The following is a 24629-nucleotide window of genomic DNA, read 5'->3' as shown; positions in this document are numbered from 1 at the left end:
TTCCCTCATAATAACTCCAGTCAACTCAACTTTCTGAGCTCCACACCATGGTACTTGTATGTATAGTATTTTACTTTTCTCTCCCTGTGAGATAATACCAAACGTTTGAGAAGTAGCACTGCATACCGATTAAAAGCACCGGATTCTGGAACTAGACTGCCTGGGTCCGAATTACGGCTCTGCCACTTCAGAGGTCTGTGATCTTCCGAAAATTAACCTCCCTGACATAACTTTCCTTAGTTGCCCCCTGTGTAAAGCTAGGATGACATTAACAGTGCCTCCCTCTCCTAGGGTTGTTAACTAGGATGAAACGGATCTGCACATCCCATCACCTGGGGCTCTTTAAAGATTCCAAAACCCAGGCCACAGGCAGACACAACCAAAGAACTCAAATTCTTTCGGGAGAGGCGGAGGCATCAGTACCTATGAAGCTACTACCCTACAGGGTTCTAATTTGTGCACAGGTTTAGAAGCAGAGTGTTAAACGGTTTAGCGCGCTGGGGATCGATCCTTCCGGGGAATACTGCGCCCCTGGTTCCACACACTTCAGAACCACCCTCCCACTCTCACCCCATCCCGCCCTCATTCACTGGATACCGTCCTCCCTGGGCTCCTATGCCCTCTGGGATCAGAAGGCCCCGCGGCGGCTCGCTGGGACTTGTAGTTCCTGCGACTCTCCGGCCTCGTTCTCGTCTCCCATTGGCTTTCGAAGACGCTCCTCCCCGAAGCTCGGCCAATCGCCGCGGCGCAGCCAACTCTCAAAGCAAGGAGCTAGGACCCAGCTCAGCAATCTCTGCAGAGAGGACGCGGGCAGCCGGCTGCTCTGAGGCTGCGCACCGCGAGGAGTTCCCACGGTCCCGCAGCAGGTAATCAATAACCCTGGCAGGGGGACTGGGGCCCGGCCCAACGCCCCGGACCAAGGTCGCCCATCTGCCGCAGATCTTGGCTTCATGGCTGGGATTTTCAGTTTCCCCGGCCTTTTTTTGTTGTTGTTGTTGAGTAAATCCATTTCTCATCGGGCGAAAGGGAGTTTTCGGCAAACGATGACTTCCGAGGGAAACCCTGCGACCTCTCTCTCTCAGCCTTGCATCCCGTGGGGTTGGTGGGTTGGGGCTCCTTTTGTTGCGCGAACCCTGGCTGGAAGCCCAGGCTCCTCCGAGAGCAGAGAGAAACAGGCGCGAGCTGAGAGCACATTTGCTAAGATCCTGTAACCAGGGAACGCCAGGAGGGGTCTCTTGTGTCCTAACAATCTAGAGACAATTCAGGTTGTTGAGGTTTGTAATGCTGAGGTTGCATCTGTTTCCAGTTCGTTCTTGGTAGCCTAAGGGGAAAGAGGTTATGTTAACCACAGCAGCAAATATACCCAAAGGTATAAAAACATCCCTTCTGAGAAATCATAAAAGCTCCACTTCTCACAGACTTGAGTGGTGGGAGTTAACAGGATGATTCACACGAACCATGGAAGTGAAAGTTAGCAGAATTTGGTCCCCTACTTCTATTAGAGTTGAGGTTTTACCCACGTGGTATTCAGTGCCAAGAATCTAGGGGCTGGGAGAAGGAGATTTTGTGAAAATAAATGTCCATGGTTTGAGACTTGCCCTGTGGTATGTAGTGAGTGGTGTGGCCCAGCTGTCTTTGCTCCAGACAGTAATGTCTTTACTGCATTAGTTTGCAAACATTGGTTGAGCCTTACTAAATTTTTTAAGCAGGGATTATTTCATAAAGGGGAGAGGCAGTTTATCGTGAACCATTCCAGTGTTCCAGGGGCAGTATCTAACCCTGCTTGTGGGAAGAGGTAGGACTTTGCAGAGAAGGGAATAATTGAATGGAGTTTGAGGGATGGGCAGGAGCTAGTGAGATGAAAGAGAAGAGCATTTCGCCTGGAAAATAGCATGATAAAGGCGGGAAAAGAGCACTGATTTTGGACCCGGAGTCCTGAGCCTGATTGGAGCAAGGGATTTCATGTGGATAGTGGAAAACAGAGAAGCGCATCTTGCAAGCCTCCTGTGCTGCTGTTAGAGACTTTGATTTTGCCCTGAAAGCCCTAGAAACCGAATTTAGTAGATGTGTATCTTTGTTGCTGCTATTGTTTAGCGACTAAGTTGTGTTGGACTCTTTTGTGACCCCATGGCCTGTAGCCAGGCTCCTCTGTCCATGGGATTTCCCAAGGGAGAATACTGGAGTGGGTTGCCATTTCCTTCTCCAGGGAATCATTCCAACCCAGGGATAGAACCCGAGTCTCCTGCATTAGCCGGCAGGTTCTTTACCAATGAGCCACGAGGGAAGCCCAGTGTGTACCTTAGATACTCTCTAATGTGGAAAAGTGTTGGAAAGAGGCCACACCAGGGAGTTCACTGCAGTAATTCCCAGGAGAATTGCTGAGGCTTTTTTAAAGACAATTGCATTTGAAAGAGAGGAGAGATGAGAAAAAGGTTGTGAACTCTTAAGTAAGTGAACACCATACCTAGTATTATTCAGTGAAAATATATTGAGGTGAATGCTGTCTCTTGGGTTTTCCACCTATGACTGACTATCTTTTTTAAAGAAATGACCAGCCTATTTTTTCTTTCCTTAAACAGCAGACATTGCTTTAGGCCAAAATTTGAGTCCCATTTTATGAAGGGGAAATCATCACATATGTTAAGGATGTTGAAATCTGGATGGTTAGACATATGACTCAAATTATCTTGTAATCCAGAAGATACAAATTAAACCCATAATTAGATCACTTTATACCTATCAGATTAGAAATTATGAAGTTTGTTACTCTCAAGAGTATCAATTGTTTGAAAGATATCAGATATTTGGAAGTATATCTTAGGACAGTACAGCTGCTAGCAAAATAAGTACCAGAGAGACATTTGTATACAAGGAGATGAGTATAAGAATGCTTTTGCAACATTTTAAGAGTTAAAAAAAAAAGGTAACAACCTACGTGCTTGTTAGTAGGAGAATGTTTATAAAGTGGATATATATTTTTTAAAGTATAATAAATTGATTGGAATGAAATAATTTACATTAGTGGTTACCTTGTGCTATGCGGAGAACAGGACTGGACAATGGGGGACTGTTTTATCTGTAATGTTTTATTTGTTTATGGGAAAAGAGGGTTAACAGATTTACAGAATATTAACAGTTGATCTGTATGATGGTAACAGGTATTTTATATTACATTTGTACATTTCTGTAGTTTAACGTGTATCCTTCGATTTCTTAAAATATAAGTTGTAGCAAAATTAAACTTAAGAATTTACATCTAGTTATAAAAGTCATGCTCATTCATTTGGGGAAAGACTACAAACTATTATTAATCCTAGATTTCAAAAAATAGTAATTTGGGAGAAACTTAAAGAAATCCAAATGCCAAATAAGCAGTGAAAATAAAAATGTAGAAAAACCATTAACCAAAAGTCAAATTCTTCTAGTCATTAGTACATTTAAAAATCTTACTTGACTCTGTATTTTGAAATATGTTTTAGCTGCTTGTACATTTTGAAATGTTCAGTTCAGTTCATTTGCTCAGTCGTGTCTGACTCTTTGCAACCCCATGAATCGCAGCATGCCAGGCCTCCTTGTCCATCACCAACTCCCAGAGCGTACTCAAACTCATGTCCATCGAGTCGGTGATGCCATCCAGCCATTTCATCCTCTGTCCCCTTCTCCTCCTGCCCCCAATCCCTCCCAGCATCAGGGTCTTTTCCAAAGAGTCAACTCTTCGCATGAGGTGGCCAAAGTATTGGAGTTTCAGTGGATAATTTTTGAAAAGTGAAGTGGGTGACAGAGGATGAGCTGGCTGGATGGCTTCCCTGACTCAGTGGAGAAGAATTTGAGCAAACTCTGAGAGAGAGTGAAGGACAGGGAAGCCTGGTGAGCTGCAGTCCATGGGGTTGCAGAGTCGGATGTGACTTAGTGACTGAACAACAACATCACTCTATACATATTACAGTCAGTTGAAAGGAGATTCCAAAGTACAAAGTACATTTGTAGATTAGAAATACTGAAATGTGCAATGGGAAACCTGGCTTCTTTCTTTCAATGGGGGAGTCACTTGCACCTCCACTTAATAGAATTCATTTGCATGTTTTTAGACAATAATTATTTTCATTTCTAGTATCTACAGTTTACAGAGTTGTGGGGAAAAAAAATTCCATAGAATCATTGCAGGTAGATTCTTTACCAACTGAGCCACCAGGGAAGTCCTCCACAGAATCAGAATTAGGTAGTTTTGAAGGACATGCTCTAATCTAGAATGTGCTTTGCTACTGAATCATAAATGTTCCCTATGAAAAAACATTGATTCACTCACTTGAACAAAATCCATTTTTTTTGAGATTTGAGATAAGACTGCTTGGATTTTCTTTTTTTTCTTTTTTTTTCCTTTCCCATTTTACCCTTGAAACAGAAAATCAAAGGATATGGGAACTGAATGGGCCCTTAATAATTTAGTTCTACCATCCCATTTGATAGATGAACAATTAAGGTGAGGCAGGGTCTCCCTGGACTTAGGAACTATAGTAACTTAGTAACTGTCCTGTATTAAAGAGAAATTTCACCAGACATTTGTTAAAAATCACAAGATGGGGGCTTCCTTGGTGGTCCAGTAGTTAGGACTTTGTCTTTCCAGTGCATGGGGCACAGGTTTGATCCCTGGTTGGAGAACTAAAATCCCACATGCCATGTAACCTAGGCAATTTTTTTTTTTAAATGACAAGATGGATTTTATTCTAGCTATTGTCTTAGAGGAGAAAGTTCCATATAGAACTGAGCTCAACTCCAAATACATCAAGGACAACTGAGATTTATTGCCAGTAGGTAGAGTGGGAGGGTCAGTGGCTGAAAAATTGCTAAGAGAAGCTTGATTAGATGCCAAAGATGGGAGATTGCTAAACCTGTGCTCAGCGGGCCAAAGTCTCGTCGGGCTCAGAGGAATTTGACTTCAGTTTGGTGAAGGAGGGCTCGTCTCCTGTCCTTGTCTCTTTTGCATGTTATCAGCCGGGGACCACTTGCATGATGATTTTGTTGCAAGCCCCCAAAGAACAGAGAGCAAGATCTAAAACCTGTAGGTTTGGAAGGCTCTTTACAGATGTCATTGTCTGCCCAGCTGCTTTGCTTGGCTTTAATGGTTCGCTGTCTCTAACCCAGAGCAAGTAGCAAGTACAGGGCTGATGTGGGAGGTCACAGGGGTGGTTCAGGTCTGGGCTTTGGTGTCAGACCTGGATTTGAATTTGGTCCTGCTATTTAGACGGTCCTCTAACTGTAGCCTTGTTACTTCTATTGCTGGTGACAGTTGATCCAGCATGTGCACTCAGGTCTGTCCCAAACCTCCCCTATTGGATCAGACCCCACTTGACGGTAGTGCCTGAAGTAGAGTCCTTCAGCTGAATCAGTGCCTTCATGTAGCCCTCTAACCTGAGAGGGTCGCTGGCCCAGTGGGAGCAGCGAGGACCTGGCGTTGGAGGCTGGTGAAATTCATATGTAAAGGCTTGTCCATTGACTTTGACTTTGTGTAGTTCAAGTTCTCCTTTGATGGGCTCTTCTCTATAAGACCTTTTTATAACCGATTACCCACAAGTGCCTTAAAATAGTGGGGTGATGAAGAGCAGGCACGTTGGGTATCCTGCTGCTGGAGGAAACTTGGAGGCCCCGGAATGTGGGGTGTAGCCCTCCCACCTGTGGTTACGGGGCTTCTGAGATATTCACAAAAGCAATGCTTTTGTGGTGTGACAAGTACGAGGTGGTGTAGTGGAAGAAGCAATCTTTGGAAGCAGATCTGTGTGTCACCCAGCAGGGCCACTTTCCACCAAGTTTCTCTACCTCTGCTAGTCTGTCTCAGCTGGAGGGAGTAATGAGACTGCTCACAGGCTGTTGTGAGGGTGGGAAAGTGCCTTGCACACTCCTTGGTTCATAGATACCCACGCATATCCCGCCCTCCCTCCCTGTGCAGCAAGCAACTCAGAGCACTCTGGGGGAGACTTTCCTCTCTCCCCTGGTTAGAGCAACAGCTCCCCTGGGTCATTTTCTCCCTACAAATGGTTAGCAGACTAAACACATACCCCTGAGCATCTTCTCAGAGACCTTCCCACTCTCAGCACTTTTAAGAACTACCTTTTTCTTTTAAAGTTGTCACTGTATCCCATCATAAGGATGTATCATATTTGATTTAGGGCTTCCCTGGTGGCTCAGACGGTAAAGAGTCTGCCTGCAATGCAGGAGACCCAGGTTCGATTCTTGGATTGGGAACCCACTCCAGTATTCTTGCCTGAAAAATCCCATGGATGGAGGAGCCTGGTGGGCTACAGTCCATGGGGTCGCAAAGAGTTGGATATGACTGAGCTACTAACACACATACACACACAGATAATTGATTTGATAAATAGTACCCTGTGGATGGAAAAGCCCCTGATGTTGGAAAAGATTGAAGGCCAAAGGAGAAGGGGGTGGCAGAGGATGAGATGGCTAGATAGGATTATCAACTCAGTAGACATGAATTTGAGCAAATTCTGGGAGATAGTGGAGGACAGAGGAGCCTGGTGTGCTACAGTCCATGGGGTTGCAAAGAGATGGACATAGCAACTGGATAGCAACAACAGACAACCCCCATAAATGACCATTTATGTTGCCTCCGGGGTTTTGTTGCTACAAATGGGCGAGCTCCCTCACCTTCTTAAAATCTTTCCTTTTTGAAAAACGATACCTGACACTCCCACCGGGACTTCCTCTTCTGCCTGTATTTCTTCCCCAGCACTCATGACCACCGGACAACCTGTCTCTTCCTGCTAGAATGTCAGCTCTGCAAAGGGTTTCACCAGTTTGGCTCCCTGTTCAGTCCCTGTGAGCACCTGGTGGGTGCTCAGGCCCTGTGTGTTGGATGGATGAGTAGATGATAAGAAGAAGTAGAAGACGACGCCTGTGTGACTGGGGCCGTGGAGCGCGACGGGCAAGAAATAGCAGTCTTCCCGGGCCAGTTTGGCAGAGATCATTTACTTTTTTTTTTTTGGCTGCACTGGGTCTTCATTGTGGTGCTTCTCTAGTTGCAGCCTGTGGACTAAGTTACCTTGCAGCGTGTGGTATCCTCGTTCCCCAACCAGGGATCAAATTTGCGTCCCTTGCATTGGAAGGCAGATTCTTAACCACTGAGCTATCAGGGAAGTCCCAGGGATCATTGTTTACTTTTTATTCATGAACTTTTTACTCTGCTGAAACAAGAATCATAGGTATGCTGCAAGATTATTTGTGACTTTGTTTTCCTGCTCTTGACTTTGTCAAGAATAGTGCTGACCATGAAATTTCCATCTGAAACCTGCAATTTTGAGACATGTTCATTGCTCAGGGTGATGGAAGGATTGTATTACTTCACATCTTTCCTTCACCCCAGGCCCCATATGTTTCCCAACATATTAGTGTTTGGGTTTTTTAAGTGGCATTTCCCAATCGCTGTCACATGGTGAGGCTTGTAACTTGGCATTGTATTCAAGGAACCACAACTCTGTGTTAATAATAAAAAAAAAAAAAGACAAGAAAATCGCCAAATGTTAACTCTGAAAATGTCCCTTGTATATGAATAAGGTACTTTCCCTCACCGAGGAGTAACTTGCTAGTGTTTTAGTAGAAGAATGGAAGGTAAACTGGAATTTGTAAAAACAACCTGGTGGTGTTTTTTGTTTGCTGATTTAGGCAGTTGAGCTGGTGGTGTCTATTCTGTGGCTCAGGCAGACCAACCATTGACTCTAGTATATTTTATTTAAATATGAAAGGGGGAATTCCCTGGCAGTCCAGTGACTAAAGCTCTGAGCCTCCACTGCTTGGGGCACAGATTTCACCCCTGGTCAGGGGAAACTAAGATCCCACATGCCCTGAGGCACACACACACACAAAAAAGACAAAAAAGAAAGGAAGAAGTCAGGCACTAGTGCCTCCGGACAGATCAGCCTCTTCAGGATTGAGTCACATGATAGACACTCAGAAAGAGTGGTATGCAAACCAGAGAGCCTATTTTATGACTGATGATGAAAGATGATAAAAACCCCAGACTGTACCTGCCATGTGGGCTGAGAACACATTCTGGCTCCTGAGGGCAGGCCACAGAGACTGCCTGTTTCAGTCTGATTGGATTGTAGCCATGTTCACTGGTTTCTGTATGTCTGTGGCTGCTTTGTGATACAGTGGGAGAGCTGAAGAGTTGCGATGGGGATGACGTGACCTGCAGAGCTGAAAATACCTACTTTCCAGCCCTTTACAGAGAGTTTGCTGACCCCTGCCCCAAGAGAAGGCTTCCTGGGAGGCTGCTGGTTGCATGACCTCCCCTATCACTGGCACACCTCCCCGCCCAGTGTGGGGGCCCCTGCAGAGCTCTGGGGGTGGGAGCTTGACTGTCTCTTGCCTGACCTCACTGCTGCTGCTTCATACCTTTGTATCACTTCCCCTTTTGTTATCCCTTGGTGAGCCCTGGGAAGGTCAAGTGGACATGAGAAAACATCCTCTCATACACAGTGACATATTAATAAACCAGTGGGTTCCGGGGCTGGGTGGCCTGGGAGGTCCACTGCCCTCATCTGTTACTCACCTTGACCATTTCAAGACAATCTTGAGACAAATCTGGGGCACGTTATTGTAGTTACCCGTTCGATCCCTGGGTCGGGAAGATCCCCTGGAGAAGGAAATGGCAACCCACTCCAGTATTCTTGCCTGGAGAATCCCATGGAGGGAGGAGCCTGGCAGGCTACAGTCCACGGGGTTGCAAAGAGTCAGACATGACTGAGCTAGCTAGCTAGCTGTGCATCCATGACTTTGTAGTGGAGCTAAAGAAACCTGGATCTAGCACCAACTCAGATTCTTTTCTGTTGTTTGGCCATGCTGTGTGGCATGCAGAATCCTAGTTCCCTGACCAGGGATTGAACCCCTGCCCCCTGTATTGGAAGCTCAGAGTCTCAACCACTGGACTGCCAGGGAAGTACCCCCACCTCAGATTCTTAATTCTTACACGTGAAGAATTGAGTTCCTGGGAGAAGTCATCCGGGGATAGAGTAGTACAGTTTCTTTTCTTTTTTTTTTTTTTTAGTACAGTTTCTTTGACTAGGAAGCTGGGCTTCTGGGCAGAGCTGACTAGAGCCTGCCAGGGTCAAGTAAGAGGCCTACTGCGGCCGGGTGTAGTCCTGGATATCACCCAGAGCTTGTCAGAAATGCAGAGTCTCAGGCCCTGCCCATGCCTACTGAGTCAGACTCCGCCTTCTAACAGGCCCCCCAGGCAATCTGAGCGTATAGTCAACTTGGAGAAGTGCTGGCCTTTACTTTAAAAAAAAAAAAAGTAAAGTGCTTTTACTTTTTAAAACTTTTACCAGACTCAGGGCTTCCTGTTTTTTCACTTGGGGGGAAATCCCATCATTTTGAGGTTTAGCACAGTCTTAGGCACAGATGCTGAGGATGGTTTCCTAGACTTCTTTCATGCCTTAGCTGGCTCTGCAGTCCATGAGGACAGAGGCTTCGTCTTGTCCCTACTGCGTTCCCAACCCCCAGTGCTTTTTCTGGCAGGGTCAGAGTTCAGGAGACTCTGACTGAGTGGGTGAATGAATGAGTGAATGCATTAATGAATGAGTAACTGAGCACTGTTTTGTCAAAAAGCATCAGAGGCAGAGGTTAGCCTTGGAGACTATTCTGTTCTGAGTCCCTACGTCTCAACGACTGTTTTTCCTCTTATCTCAGAATGATAGGCCTGGCTTCTGCCATAGGAAGGCTTTTTTAAAAATAACATAGTCAGGACACAGGCCATTAAAACAGCATACTTGTCTGAGTAATACAGGGTGGCCAGGACTCGGCCTTAGCTCTGCCTTTTGTGCTTTAAAACTCTCTTTAAACTTTTGGCCGTGAAGTGTAAAATTGGGCATGTAGCTCATTAAGAATAAAGTGTTGAGATGCAGAACCATGTAGCAGAAAGGGTGGACCAGGAATTCAGAAGGCAGGGGTTCTGGTCTGTGGCCAGTGCTGACTGTCCATGAATATTGGGTAAGTCACTTCTCTCTTGCTTCAACCTCCCCATCCAGTAAAACAAGGATTAAAATGTTTGCCCAGCCTCTTGTACAGAATAATGTAAATGGGTTGTAAGCATTATACAAAGACATTCATTTGGGCTGCCAGTGTTAGACTATAGTTTACCCAGATAGCTCACACGCATAAATTGTCCCTCAGTATTTACATCAAGTGTATGTTGAATTTTTACAAACTTTGTTGTATAAGTAATATATATTATTTGTAGTAAAGAGAGACAAAAAGAAAGATCATTCTTAATTCTACCTATCTACCACTCAAGAATAACTACTGTTAGATTTTGTCTGCCTTCCACATTTTGCTATGCACACATTATATGTCTGTTCTTTTCTTAAAACAATTCATAGTATGTGGTAGATATTTTTCCAACACAGTGAAGTTTGTTAGTGAATTTTGTTTTCCGTATTCCAAGTTGTGACAAAAACTTTAAAAAGTTGCCCCAAGAGCTTCCTCAATATTCTTTGGTTTATTCTCCTAACTTCAACCCGTAGTGAAGGTGGGGCGCTATAGGCAACCCCCTGCTCCACTCCAGGGAAGTTTGACCCATTTTCTGTGATCTTGTCTTAGGGGCCAGTAGTGTTCTTCTGGTTTTGTCATTCCTTTTTCGCTTGACTCTGCCTTTTTCTTCCTAGATTTCTGCAGTGGAACTCCAACGGGGCAGGATGATTTGGAAAGTCACCGTGTTGCTCAGCTTGGCCCTGGGACTTGGTGCTGTTCCCCTGGATGACCCTGAGGATGGAGGCAAGCACTGGGTGGTGATTGTCGCAGGATCAAATGGCTGGTATAATTATAGGCACCAGGTAAGAACATGACTCATCTTCTCCTGTATGACACTGGCGGTCTGTTAACAATCCTGGACATTGTTATTAGAACAGGCTTTTTATTTATTGTTTTTTGGTTTGGTTTTGCTTTGGGATGGAGTTGAAGCTATCAAGATTTTATTTATTTTAAACTTCTAATTTTGTATTGGGGTATAGCTGATTAACAGTATTGTGATAATTTCAGATGAACAGCAAAGGGACTCAGCCGTACATGTACAGGTATCCGTTGTCCCCTAAACCCCGCTCCCATCCAGGCTGCCACGTGACATTGAGCCGAGTTCCCTGTGCTAGACAGCAGGTGCTTGCTGGGTGTCCATTTTAAATGCAGCCATGTGTGCATGTCCATTCCAAACTCTCTAACTATCCCTTCCCCCCAGCAACCAGAAGTAGAACAGATGTTCCTCTTAGGTTGGCAAAAATAAGTGTGTTGATGAGGATGTGGAGAATGGAACTCACCACTCCACCCCCGCCCCCATTGCTGAGTGGATTATAAAGTGGTACAGCCATTTCTGAAACCATTTTGGCTGTTCCTCAAAATGGCCCGTATGTGGTCACCTCAGTCTAATGCAGGGTTTCTCAACCTTGGCACTGTAGACGCTTGGGTCCATCTAGGTAATTCTTTACTGTTGGGGGGCTGTCCTACACATGTAAGATGTTTAGCAGCATCCCTACCTCTGCCCTCTAGGTACCAGGAGCATCACCCAGCCACTGTAACAACCAAAATTGTCTCCAGACTTTGCTACATGTCCTTAGTTGAGACCTACTGGCCTAGTGCCTTCATTTTAATAAATAAGGAAACCGAGACTTGAAGACCGGAGGTGACTCGCGTGAGGCCGCATAGCTGCAGACAGGACTCTGGAAGCAGCATCATGAGTCTTCTTGCCCGCCACACCCCTACCCTGCTGCTCTGCCCCCACCCCTTCCTACTCATCTTTCCTGGCACTCTCAGCAAATCAGCCTGGCAGAAATTACAGAGGAAAGAATCTACATTTGTAAATACATTAAAAGTGCAGCCTCCAGGTGCAAATGTAAAATGGTGTAACTGCTTTGGAAGACAGTCAGGCAGTTCCCCAAAAGGTTAATAACTGTGACCCCAGCAATTCCACTCTTAGGTATATATTCAGAAAAAAAAAGAATATGTATGTCCCCCCAAAAAACTTGTACTCAAATGATTATAGCAGTTTTATTCTTGTTAGCCTAAAAGTGGAAACAGTCCAAGTGTCCAATAAATGTATAAACAAAAAGTATAGTCTCTCCACACAAGGTATTATTATTTGGCCATAAAAGAGAACAAGGTTTGGATACATGCTTCAACATGGCTGAACCTTAAAAACATTATCCTAAGTGAGAGAAGCCAGTCACAGAGGACCACAGGATTCCATTTATATATGGAAGTCTAGCATAGGAAACTCTGTGAAAACAGAATGTAGATTAGTAGTTGACAAGGTGTAGGTAGAGGAGGGAACAGAGAATGACCGTTAATGGGTATGGAGTCTCTCTTAGGGATGATGAAAAGGTTCTGGAATTAGAGAATGGTGATGGTTGCGTGACTTGGTGAAGATACTAGAAACCACTGAATTGTATATTTAAAAGGTTCACTTGTATGATATGTGAATTATATACCTTAATAAAGTTGTTATTAAAAAACTCATTGGATCTTTCAGTTCTCAGAGACGAGATGCACAGGCAGTCACAAGTGAACTCATTTGACCCCCACTGTGGGGTTATGTGCAGTTGGCCCAGTTCTTTTTCCCTATTTATGTTTACTTTCTGGGGAAGGAAATGGCAATCCACTCCAATATTCTTGCCTGGAGAATCCCATGGATGGAGGAGCCTAGTAGGCTACAGTCCACGGGGTCGCAAAGAGTCGCAAAAAGCGACTTCACTCACTCATTCAGTTTCAACTGGTCACCTTTGAAATGCTCAGTCACCAAGTGTGGCCAGTGGCTGCCAGATTAGACCTAGCATCTGTGCTTGTGATTGCTTAACAGGGCTGCCTCATGTGTGTTTCCCTCCCGGGATATCAGTTTCATAATCTGTTAAATGGGGGTTGGTTTAGGTGAACTCTCTACCAGCTCTGTAATTTGATGATTATTGAATGACTTAGTTCTTGAATGCTTTTTATATGCTAGCTGAATAGGAAATTTGGCTTGATTAAAAAGTTATTTTCATTGGCAGCATGATACCTTTTTAATACTTAACCCAGACCTGACCCTGGCTTCCATGGTGGCTCAGATGGTAAAGAATCCGCCTGTAATGTGGGAGACCCAGGTTCAGTCTCTGGGTGGGGAAGATCCCCTGGAGGAGGGCATGGCAACCCACTCCAGTATTGTTGCCTAGAGAATCCCATGGACAGAGGAGCCTGGCGGGCTGCAGTCCCTGGGGTCACAAAGAGTTGGACACGACCGAGCGACTAAGCGCAGCACACAGACCTGACCCAGCTAAAGAGGAGCAATCCGAGCAGTAACCACCCATCTCGATCTTCTCCTCTGCCTCTCACCACGCGTCGGAACGATGGGGCGTTAAATACGGGTCACTGATAGCAGACTGGCTGCTTCATCAGACCCCCTGGTTTTTATACAACTAACTTTAAAAAGCATGTATTGGTTGAACATTATTCAGTATAGGTATCCGATTACCCTTTGCTCCCAGGAAATTTTTTTAAAGTGTTGCTAGTTTCCCTGGGTAAACTACTTCATATATATCAAAATGGAATGAAGCAAGTAAAGCAAAAAGAAGTGGCCACAGACTGAAATTTCTGTCCCTAAAGAAGGGCAGATGCTGGTGCTAAAGCTGGGCAGAGGAAGCGTAGCTGCTGAATCATGGTTGGCCTCGGCTCATATCCCTGCCGCCTGAGTTCTCTCCTTGACTAATTGTCAACACTTGCTGTCTTGACTTTGGAGACTGAGCATTTAAAAGAGCATTTGAGGTGTAGCCAGTTAACACCCCAATACAAAATAAAAAATTCAAAGTGTGGGGGGAAACAAAAAGAGCATTTGAAAGAACTTTTCCCGTAGAACCTACACAGACTTTTTTTTTTCCTGCACAGACTTTTAAACTTACATTTTTATTGAGGTTTACGTTTTCCTTGAGTGAACATAGCACTCGTTATCACAAATTTGTTTAGGGAAGATTAGTATACTGGGCTCAATTAGTTCGTGGCAGAGCGCTCTTCTATGCTTTATGATGGTTATTTAACACGTTGGTTATATTGAATTGGATTTCTCTGTTTTCCACTTGTGGCTGGGATGAATGGATGGCAGTGAGGGAATTGGTGGGTCTGGGGTGATGCTAGTGGGATATGTTGCATCTTGAGTGTGGGCTGGGAAGGTCTTGGAGGACAGGTTCTTGCGGTGGCGGAAGCAGGAGCCAGACTCTGATGCATGGATGACAGAGGAAGAGGTCCTTTGGTGCAAACCACACAAGGGATGCTGTACTGGCTGTTCTTCCGACAGGCTTGTGAGGGGGGGAAAGAAGAACATAGGTCACCAGGGGAGGAATGGGACTAGAGGAAGGTTTCTTTCAGTATAGAGATCAGAGTGCATTGAGAAGGAAAACTGAGTGGATTGAAGGTGAAGTTCACCCTTGCACAAGCCATCAGGAGGATGTTGGGATATGGGGGGGTGTTGGGAGGAGAGGAGATGTGAGCCAGGAGTCACTGGGAGCAGGGGACTTGAGGAGAGCTTTGAGGTCACCACTGGGCAGTGGGGATCTGAAGGAGAAGGTCTGGAGTGTTGGCAACAGAAGAGGTGAGGGAGGAGCTGGGAGGATGCTGATGCCTCCTCACCTCTGCTGGTCTCGAGCTGGGGGCTGTGGTAGAGAGGAAGGGAGCGCTACCATTTCCTGGGAAGGCTTCAGGAGCCTCCTTAAGAGCATCCATGGGTCCAAGAGGAGGCCGGAAGGGAGAGGGAGAAGTCCCAAACTTGTAGATGTTGCAGTTGGGAGGAAAAGATATGGTGATGGAGGGTCTAGTGGGAGTCATTATACTTCTGAATGACCACCTTTCACTTTATATATTTAAGGGTGTATGTAACTACCACTTTTTAGAAACAGCTTTATTGAAGAGGTATGTTTCCATGCCATACAATTCACCTATCTCATAGTTCAGTGATTTTTAGTAAATTCAGACAGTTGTGCAAATGTTACCACAGTTCAGTTTTAGGACACGCCCATCATTCTAGAACGTTCCCCCGTGCCTGTACTCGTCCCAGCCTCCTGCACCCAAGGATTTGCCTTCCATCTTTATTGTCTTGCTCTCTCCAGAAACTTCATAAATGGAGTCATACAATGTACACACTTTGGTGTCTGGCTTCTTTTACTCCCCATAATGTTTTTATAGTTAATCCATCTTGTTACAAAGTATCACTTTTATATTTTAGGAAAAGAAACAGATGGAGAGCAGAGTTGAGCAGGACTGAATTGGGGGAATGCAGTTAGCCTGGGAGGGCTGTCCTTGTACAAGCCAGGTGCTGGGCAGGGCGGTCGGGACTTGCATAGACCCCCAGGTGTAGTTGCTGTTCTTCCATCATCTGCTGTATTGGTTTGAACAAATGATGTAATCTCACTCCAAACCTCTTGATTCTCCTCTGGAAAATCTGAGGTGGTATTGGGCTCAGTGAGTGAAAGTCGCTCAGTCGTGTTTGACTCTTTGTGACCCATTGGACTATACAGTCCATGGAATTCTCCAGGCCAGAATACTGGAGTGAGTAGTCGTTCCCTTCTCCAGGGGATCTTCCCAACCCAGGGATCGAACTCAGGTCTCTCGCATTGTAGACAGATTCTTTACCAGCTGAGCTAGCTGGGAGACCCTAGAACACTGGAGTGGGTCCAGTGGATCTTCCTGACCCAGGAATTGAACTGGGGTCTCCTGCATTGCAGGTGGATTCTTTACCAGTTGAGTTAGCGGCCCCCTTGCCCCCACCCAATGCCCAGACTCAGGGTTTAGCCTCAGCAGAGCTCAGAGCATGTGCCAGGAAGGGGTACTATACATATTCCTCTCAAAGAGCAGCCCATGAGAACTCTTCCCAGCCCCTGCCTGGCTTGAAGGTGGACCCCTTGGCAGTGACGAGAACACGCCTTTGCCGTGGGCTGGTTGCCCTTAGTTAGCTTACAGTTGGCCTGAGATGGGGCGGCATCATCAGTGGCCTGGACAGTCCTCCACCAGGAAATCATGGGATGTATCAGCAATCCCATCGGAGCTCCTTACGCTAAGAGTTGAGTCAGCAGTCTCTGTTCAGTGGCCCAGAGAGCTCGGCCCTTTACGTCAAGTCTTGCTCAATACCTTCCTCTCACGTGGCATTTCTCCTATGGCATTTCTGTTTTTAAGGGAAAAAATGCACAGAGATAAGCTATGCTGCAGGAAAGTCATTGAAGTAACCTTTAGCATTGTCTCCAAGTCACTTGACTTGGCTTAGCCTTACTTTTTTATTTCTTTTGGGTGTGAGTGCTTGGCTCTGACCGAAAGCCCTTTTGAGTTGAGTAAGTTGGGAGGAAAGCAAGTAATTCCAGGGACCCAGGAGAGGATCACTGCTTGGCTTGAGACCTCTGTGTGTGGAGGCAGAGCATGAGGCGTGGTGGTGGAAGCCCTGAGCCCTTACCTGACCTGGTCAAAAAGAGTCTGCCTGTCAGGGCGGTGGTGAGGAGCCCAGGAGCATAGGGGAGCACTAACAGGATAGGCTGAATATATTTTCTAAAATGTATGGTCTTATTGAAGTGTATTTTACAGATCGTATATAATTCACCCATTTTAAAAGTGTTTAGTGATGTTTTAGTGCATTTAGCAAGTTGTGCAAACATCACCATAAATCAGTTTTAGAACATTTCCATCTCCCCAGTAAGATCCCTTGAGCCAATTTCCAGTCCCCAGCTGGAGGCAACTACTAGTATACTTTGTAATTCTGTGAGTTTGCCTTTTCTGAACATATTGTATAATGGAGTATAAATGTGATCTTTTGTGTCTGGCTTCTCTTAAGGTCATGTTTTTAAACTTTATCTGTGTAACACATATCAGTACTTCATTCCTTTTATTGCCAAGTAGCATTCCATTGTATGGTTAAATCACATTTTGTCTGTTTACCACTCAATGGATATTTGGGTTGTTTCCTTTTTCCTTTTTTTTTTTTTTTTTTGCCTATTTGAAGCATTCTGCTAAGAACATTTGAGTATAGATCTTGGTGTGGATAAATGTTTTTGTTTCTCCTGCCAGATACCTAAGAGTAGAATTCCCAGGTCATAGGGTAAATTTATACTTAACTTTTAAAGAAACTTAAACTATTTTCCAAAATGGCTGCATCATTTTACATTCACGCAAGCAGTAGATGAAGCTTTCTGGTGTATTATCCTCACCAGTACTTGTTATTGTCTGTCTGCTGTGAAGTGGTAGCTCATTGTGGTTTGAGTTTGCATTTCCCTAACAAGTAAAGATTCTGAACATCTTTTTATGTGCTTATCAGTATATCTGGTTAGGTGAAATGTTTATATAAATCTTTTATCTGTTTTTAATTGAACCAGTTTTACTGAGGTACAAGAGTTCTCTGCATACTCTACATACAAGTCCTCTCTCAGATATGTGTTTTGCAAACATTTTCCTCTCTGTTGCTTATCTTTTCACTTTATGACTGGTGTCTTTTGAAGCACTAAAATTTTATGTTTTGTTGTTGTCCAGTTTATCATTTTTTTTCTTTTATAGACCACGCTTTTGGTGTCATATCTATGACATCTGTGCAATTACAGTTCAAGATTTCAAAGATTTTCTCCTGTGTTATCTTATAAAATTTTGTTTTAGCACTTACATTTAAGTATGATTCATTTTGAGTTAATTTTCATATATGGTGTGAGGTGAGAGTCTAAGATCGTCTTGTGGCATGTAGATATCCAGAATTTCCCAGCACCACTTGTTGATAAGATTCTCCTTTCCCAGGGTAGTTCTGAAAACAGGAAGTTAAAGTTCTCCAGCTTTCTTGTCTTTTTCAGTATATGTATATATTTTTACTGTTGTAGTTACCTATAAATTTTAGCATTATCTTGTCAATTTCTGAGGAAATCCCTGCTGATCAGTTTTTAAAAAAAATTTTTGAGGTGGAGAGGAGAGGTATTTTATTTTTATTTTTTTTATCTTTTGTCTGTACTGCACGGCATGCGGGATCTTAGTTCCCCAACCAGGGATTGAACCCATGCCCCCTGCAGTGGAGACACTGGAAGTGTGAAGTCTTATCCACTGGTGTTGTTAGTTGCTCAGTCATGCCCAACTCTGCGACCCCATGAACTACAGCCCACCAGGCTCCTCTGTCCATGGGATTTTCCAGGCAAGCATACTGGAATGGGTTGCCATTTCCTTCTTCAGGGGATCTTCCTGACCCAGGGATTGAATCCAGGTCTCCTTCACTGCAGGCAGACTCTTTACTGACTGAGCTAGTTTTTTAAAAAGTTTAAGGGTGGTAATGTCTTTTGATCCATGAGCATGAGATATCTCTCTGTGTATTTAGATCTTCTTTAATTTTCCTCAGCAGTTTTATAATTTTCAGTGTATAAGTCTTACTCTTCTTTTGCTAAATTTATTCTTAAGTTGGTTTTGTTTTTTGGTGAGCTTGCTTTATGGTGTCTCTAACAGGAGAGATAAATAATAGGCTGGTTTGCACTGAGGTGAATGGGTGGGTGTGCCTGCTCGCTCCAGTTTCATTGAAAAGGTTAAATCTGACATAATATTTGTTTGATTTTTTTTCTTATGAAATAGAAAACAAATATCTATATAATGTGCCTGCAATGTAAAGAATAATAAGAAAATGAATACCTATGTACTTTGTACTGAAAGGTTTGTTGCTGAGCCACGAAAGACTCCGGGATTCTTGGCCTCTGGAGGAGAATTCAATCTGGGGCCAGAGATGAGGCTTGATCGCTCAGAGCTTTTGTGTAATAAAGTTTTATTAAAGTATAAAAGAGATAGAGAAAGCTTCTGACAGAGACATCAGAAGGGGGCAGAAAGAGTACCTCCTGGCTAGTGTTAGCAATGGAGTTAAATACCTTTTAATTAGTTATTACAATGAATCAAAAGAATGTCTGGAGGTTGTAAAGATCTTACTGGACCCACTCCCATAATTTACATTTTTTTTTCATAATTTACATTTTAAGATAACAGGATTAGCCAGGTTTTCAGGAAGGAGAAACTGTCCTCAAGAAGGATACATTGTTGTTGTACAATCCTTAGTACAGAGTTTAAACTGAGTTGTTTGTTGTGTAATCATCAGTTCCAGGCTTAAAGATGAAAACTTGAGGCTAAGACTAAGGAATGTAGAGGAAAAAAACCTTTGTCCTTTTCTCCTCCTTGAGAATTCCAGACCCCTCTCTCCTTGGGGACCCCTGGACTGCTTATCAACCCACCTAAGAATTGACTCTCTCAGTACCCGACTGAAGAAAAAGAAAATTGCTAGTACGTTGTCCCCTATCTGGTCTAATCTTGACCCTGCCAAAGGGCAAGTTCCTTAGATTTCTTTTACTTCACTTTAGAGTTTACCATCTGGGTATTTAACTAAACAACGTAATGTTTCCTATAGCCTGTTTTGACCTTTATATGAATGTAATCATAGTGAATTTTTTTTTTCTAGCATTTGTTCTTTTTCTCATTATGTTCCTGAGATTCATGTATCTTGAAGCATGGTTTGTATTTCATTCATTTTTAGGTATTCCATTTGTGTGAGCTTTATGGTACTCCCATTATATGAACATCAGACAGTTTATTTTTCTGTATTGTCTGAAAGCAAGATCAGGTTCTGGAGTCAGAATGCCTGGGATCTTTCACTTTGAGCTGTGTGACTGGGACAGGTCACCTCCCGTCTCTAAGCTTTGACGACTTCACTGTGAAATGGGAATCACTGTCACAGAGGGGTGTGATGAGAATTAAATGAGATGGTACATAGAAAGTCTGAGCATAGTGCCTGGCAAGTAGAGCAAGTCCATAAATGTATGTTTTCATATTCAGTTATCTATTCATCTAATAGCTCTTGAATGCCAGGTCTTGGACTCACCCACACAACATTTAGCAACTGTATTTTGAGCACCCATTTTTGCTATAAAGTCCATTTGTTTGGGACATCTACAGGCAGAATGCTGGGTTTGGTGGTGTGTGAGCTTTATTTCAGTTGCTCTGCTAAGAGCTGTTTAGAACATGATCTGTGGACATTCAGTTTCTGAAGCCCTCTTCTTTAGAGAGGCAAGTAACTGGGCATGGTATTTCTTTCATGCTCTGCCCTAGGAAAGACATAATTAAATAAAAGCAGAAAGGTAGGTAACATTTTTCCCTTTTGTCCTCAAATGATTTCCATGTCATGGAGTGTAGTCTGTATCATCTGAAAAAGGAAGCAAAAATTGTCTTGACCTTTTTATGGACAAGGAATCTCATTAGCAAAGTTTTTCTTTTACCTTTACTATGGTCACCCTTGTTATTTTTTTTTAAACTAAAGAACACATTCCTCATTTTAGTTCCTGAGCTGAATTTTTGAGTTTTTCACTCAGTTCTCTGAACAGCAACTGTGGCGGTTAGGGTTACTGGAACCAGAAGAATCCTGTGTGATACAGAACTAACCGCTAAGCTTTTAATCTCTTGGTTTATCATTCTGTCATTCTGTTCTTCAGCCCTAAATCAGTGCTTTCAGGAGCCTTTTCTATGGTGTGGAAAATGAAAATAACTTATTCAGGACTTTCAAAAGCCCTTGTTTCCTGTAGATGTGGTGGTGGTAGGTGTGTGTGTGTGTGTGAGTGAGTGTAGTCCACATATTACACTAACTGCCTGATGAGAGTTTTATGGTGAAGGGTGGATTTTTAAAAATTGAACTGAAAAAGGTAAATGAATGTGTTTTAAACTGATTTAAATACCTGACCAGTAGGGATTGGGACACAGCACCTCTTCCATGAGAAAGAACACGTTGCTCATGAAAACTCCCAAATTGGCTTCTTCTGGGCAAAATCTAGCACTTGACAAAACCCCTTCTCCTAGGCGGATGCGTGCCATGCATACCAGATTGTTCACCGAAATGGGATCCCTGATGAACAGATCATCGTGATGATGTATGACGACATCGCCAACTCTGAAGAGTGAGTATTGAGGCCTTTGAACTTGATGGTGAGGAACTTCAGGGCGTTTTAAAAAAATACAGATTCTCAGGAATTCTTAGATGGGCAGCCTAACATTAGAATGTAAGCTGACTCCCAGCTGAAATTCCACCCACCTACTTCATGTAGAGCTTTGACCATAACTTGGTGGAACCCAGCAATGACAAGGACATAGCAAATGCTAGTGAAGGTGCTGAGGTTCGGGCTTTGCAAGCTTTAAAGCATGAGTTCCCTCTCGGCTTGGAGAACTAACTCATCACTAGGTTCTGCGGTGTTTGTTCCTGACCTCTGTGCCGGGGCGCCTTGGAGGCCTGTACACAGGAGGCTCCTTTGTAGCTTAGATCCTCACACCCTTCTTTCTATACGTATTTCCTTCTTTAAAAAATTGCTGAATTTAATTTTACAAACCGTTCTCTCATGCCTGCTTATCTGGTTTCTTGAGGAGATCAGAAATAGCAGGTATCGGGGACTTCCCTGGTGGTGCACTGGTTAACACGTCAAGCTTCTGGGCAGGGGGCTCAATCCCTGGTCAGGGAACTAGATCCCATGTGCCAAGTGGCTCACCCTTTCCTCCCCCACTGCCAAAAAAAAAAAGCAGCAGCAGGTATGGGTATGACTCTAACCCGCTCTAGTCTCCCAGCTCCTCAGTTCCCAACTGTGCCCTTTCCAGTGATCACATGATGGTTCCTAATCCATTCTGAGCTTTAATGCCTAAGCTCTTGCATGAAAGCCTTGTTTTTTGTTCTCTCTCTGAAAGTAGTTTTTCTCTGAGAGATCTCTTGATGAGATCTCCCCTCCAAGATGCAAGCTGGTGTCCATCAGGAGTCCAGGCACACGGGGGCCTGGGTTCCTGTCCTCAGTTTGCAGAGCTCAGCCCTTCACTGCTCCAGCTAGGAGCTCAGGACTTGTGGGACCCCAAGACCCTCGGGCTACTAAAACCACTACCATGTTGGGGACCTGGGTGGGTGATGAGAAGTGTCTGTGACAGTCATGACTGTTTAGTCCTTTTATGCATAACCGGAACATATTTATGAAGATGCAGATTTCAGAGATACATCAAATTTTGTGCCTCATTGCATCCTTTGATTTTCAGCAATCCCACCCCAGGAATTGTGATCAACAGGCCCAACGGCTCAGACGTGTACCAGGGCGTGCTGAAGGACTACACAGGCGAGGTGAGGCGGAGCGCGGGGTTGGAGCCAGCGGGGTCTGCTTCATTTCAATGATGATTTTCCTCTCTTCCTTGTACTTCTGGAATCAGGATCTCATTAGACAGATTTCTGGCCAGCATTTTATGTTTATATTGAGATTTGTGCCTGAGGCATAATTTCTGTGAATTTTGAAAGAAAGCAGAAAGAAGAAAAAACGTATTAGTGGTAGTCTACCAATCTTTTATTTCTAGTTTTATTATACTTTAAATCTCAGTAGTTTTCATTCCATAATACCAGATTTTCTTAAGATACTGTCATTAATCTGATTATAAACTATTTGTGCCCTTTTCTGAAAATTAGCTTTCTCAAATGCCAGCCCTGGTGCAAAGTAGTATCTCTGAATTTTGCTGAGATAGTTTTCCACCATTATTATAATAGTATATCACTTCCAAAGTATTCTTCCCAATTGATTGAGGGTATATATTGGGTTGGCCAAAAAGTTTGTTTGGTTTTAGGTAAAAATAAAAGACATTTTTCATTTTCACAATGAACTTTATTGAACAGCTTATTCATTAACCAAACAAACTTTTTGGCCAACCCAGTACATTGACACAGTTTTAAAAACACCATAATTTTATTATCCTTCTGGATTTCATACCCTCTTTTTCTTAATTTCAGTGGAATCTTTTAGGAACCAATATTTCTCATGAGAGAGAAACATTTCTATGAAGTTTAGCGGTTCTTCCAGTTTTATTTTTCTCTTTTAAATTCAAGAACAATTAAATTGGATACATCATTCATATAACATAGATGATCCCATTTTTGTGAAATTGTTTCCATAGATTTATTTAAGGAAATGTCCAAAATTTAGGTGGTGGAATTTCTGGTGATTTATATTCTTTCCTCTGTGTTTTTGGTAATTTGTTTTTTTGTTTTAAATAATCAGATATCCATTTTACAAAGTCCCCTTTAAAGGATGTTTTTGGGATTCAGCCTTTGAGGAGGCAGGCCAGTTGCAAAGGTCGGCACAGAAGTTTCCGTCTCCATCTTTGTTGTGTCTCTGAGGCCACATGCTCTTCCTCTGCTATTTGTCCCTTCCTACTGACATCTTTGGGTTTCTCCACCTGTACTTTATAATGATCAAGAAGAAATGGCAGGCTTGCTGAATGGCATCAGCCAAAGACCAGACAATGCTTGAGACAAGGTCACGCACATGTCCTGGGAACCCTGACCTTGCTTTGGGTCTTCTTGGTGACAGAGTGTTTGCCCTTCATCCCTAAGCCTTGGAGGTGTGTGGGCATGGCCTGGGCCCTCTGCTACAGACTCAGCACACACACTGATTTGAAGTGACTGCTGCATCTAATTTCAACTCCCGGTTTTTCGTAGGATGTCACCCCAAAGAATTTCCTTGCTGTGTTGAGAGGTGATGCAGAAGCAGTGAAGGGCGTAGGATCTGGAAAGGTCTTAAAGAGGTAATGTCTGTTTTATGGCTGTCCCTTTGTTTTGAATGACCTGGTACTCCAGAATCGAGAATTCATTTAGGCTTCGTTCTTGCTTCCGGCCTGTTTACTGGTGAGAGATGGCAGCGTGGGGACCTTTGTCCTGACAGCCTGCACAGAACCTGTGGCTTCTCTTGGCAGCTGTTTCTGTAACAAATTAACCCTATGATCCAGTGTCCCTCGTTATTCTTAATGAAATGTTCCCCATTGCTTAAACCTGCTACTAGTCTGTTGGAACACCCTGAGACTTGCGTGAAGCTCTGCGGCCAGTCAGGTTGTAGGACCCCCACCCAGCCTCCCGCCGACCTTGTGCTCTGATGGCAGGTCAGCCCAGTGGGAGGAGGACATTGATAAGTTCAGAGCAAACCTCCGTGTTGAAGAAAATTCATCCCAGCGCTTGCCCTGCTGGCTGTGGGTGAGAGATGTCCCATGTAGCATCTCTTTATGCCGCATTTTGACATGATGTCAGGGAGCTCGGGAGCATGGCCTCAGAGTCTCAGGTACTAGGCAGCTGGTGCTGTTCCGCTCGTATCTGAGGGGAGACCTGTGCTCAGGTAGTTCCTATGAGTTAGAGCAGAGAGGGACATCTCGAGCTGGATAAACCAGATTGCCTCCAAGTGAGTTGTTACATCTCTGCCATCTTGGAACAGGGCCCTCCGGTGAGGGAGCACCGGTGGCCGTCCCAGGCTGTGTGCAGGCCGAGGGCCATGGAGGGCAGTCGGAACTGAAGGACCACGTTTTGTGGCATGTCCTGGCTCCCTTACTCGTTTTGGGGATATCTGGTAGGAGAGTGTGGCCGCCTGGGATGAGGCCCAATGGCCAAAGGCCCCCACTCTCCCGATCTCCCTGGGCTGTCTGCTGAGCTCCGTCCTGGCCTTCCAGGCTCTGGGATGTGCCTCGTGGTTCAGAGTAGCACTCAGCAGGATCAAAGGGAACAAGCCGGATCAAAGGGAACAAGCCAGACAGGTCTCTTGTGCTCCTCCTCCTACATGGTTGGGAGACTGTAATCCTCA

General features: G+C 44.2%; 1 protein-coding gene across 1 annotated transcript in view; it reads left to right on the top strand.

Moving 5' to 3' along the window:
- Positions 1-746: 746 nt before the first annotated feature.
- The window catches only part of LGMN (legumain), a 34621-nt gene continuing 10738 nt past the window's right edge, over positions 747-24629 (top strand). The window contains exons 1-5 of the mRNA XM_043921787.1: positions 747-866; positions 10674-10841; positions 20851-20948; positions 22060-22141; positions 23504-23589. Coding sequence (XP_043777722.1) covers positions 10704-10841; positions 20851-20948; positions 22060-22141; positions 23504-23589 — 404 coding nt within the window. The 5' untranslated portion in view covers positions 747-866; positions 10674-10703. The remainder of the gene's footprint in view (positions 867-10673; positions 10842-20850; positions 20949-22059; positions 22142-23503; positions 23590-24629) is intronic.

This window comes from Cervus elaphus, chromosome 13 (assembly GCF_910594005.1).
Source record: "Cervus elaphus chromosome 13, mCerEla1.1, whole genome shotgun sequence".
Taxonomy (NCBI): Eukaryota; Metazoa; Chordata; class Mammalia; order Artiodactyla; family Cervidae; genus Cervus; species Cervus elaphus.
The sequence above is the reverse complement of the archived record's forward strand: the minus strand, read 5'-3'. Positions and strand labels throughout refer to the sequence as shown.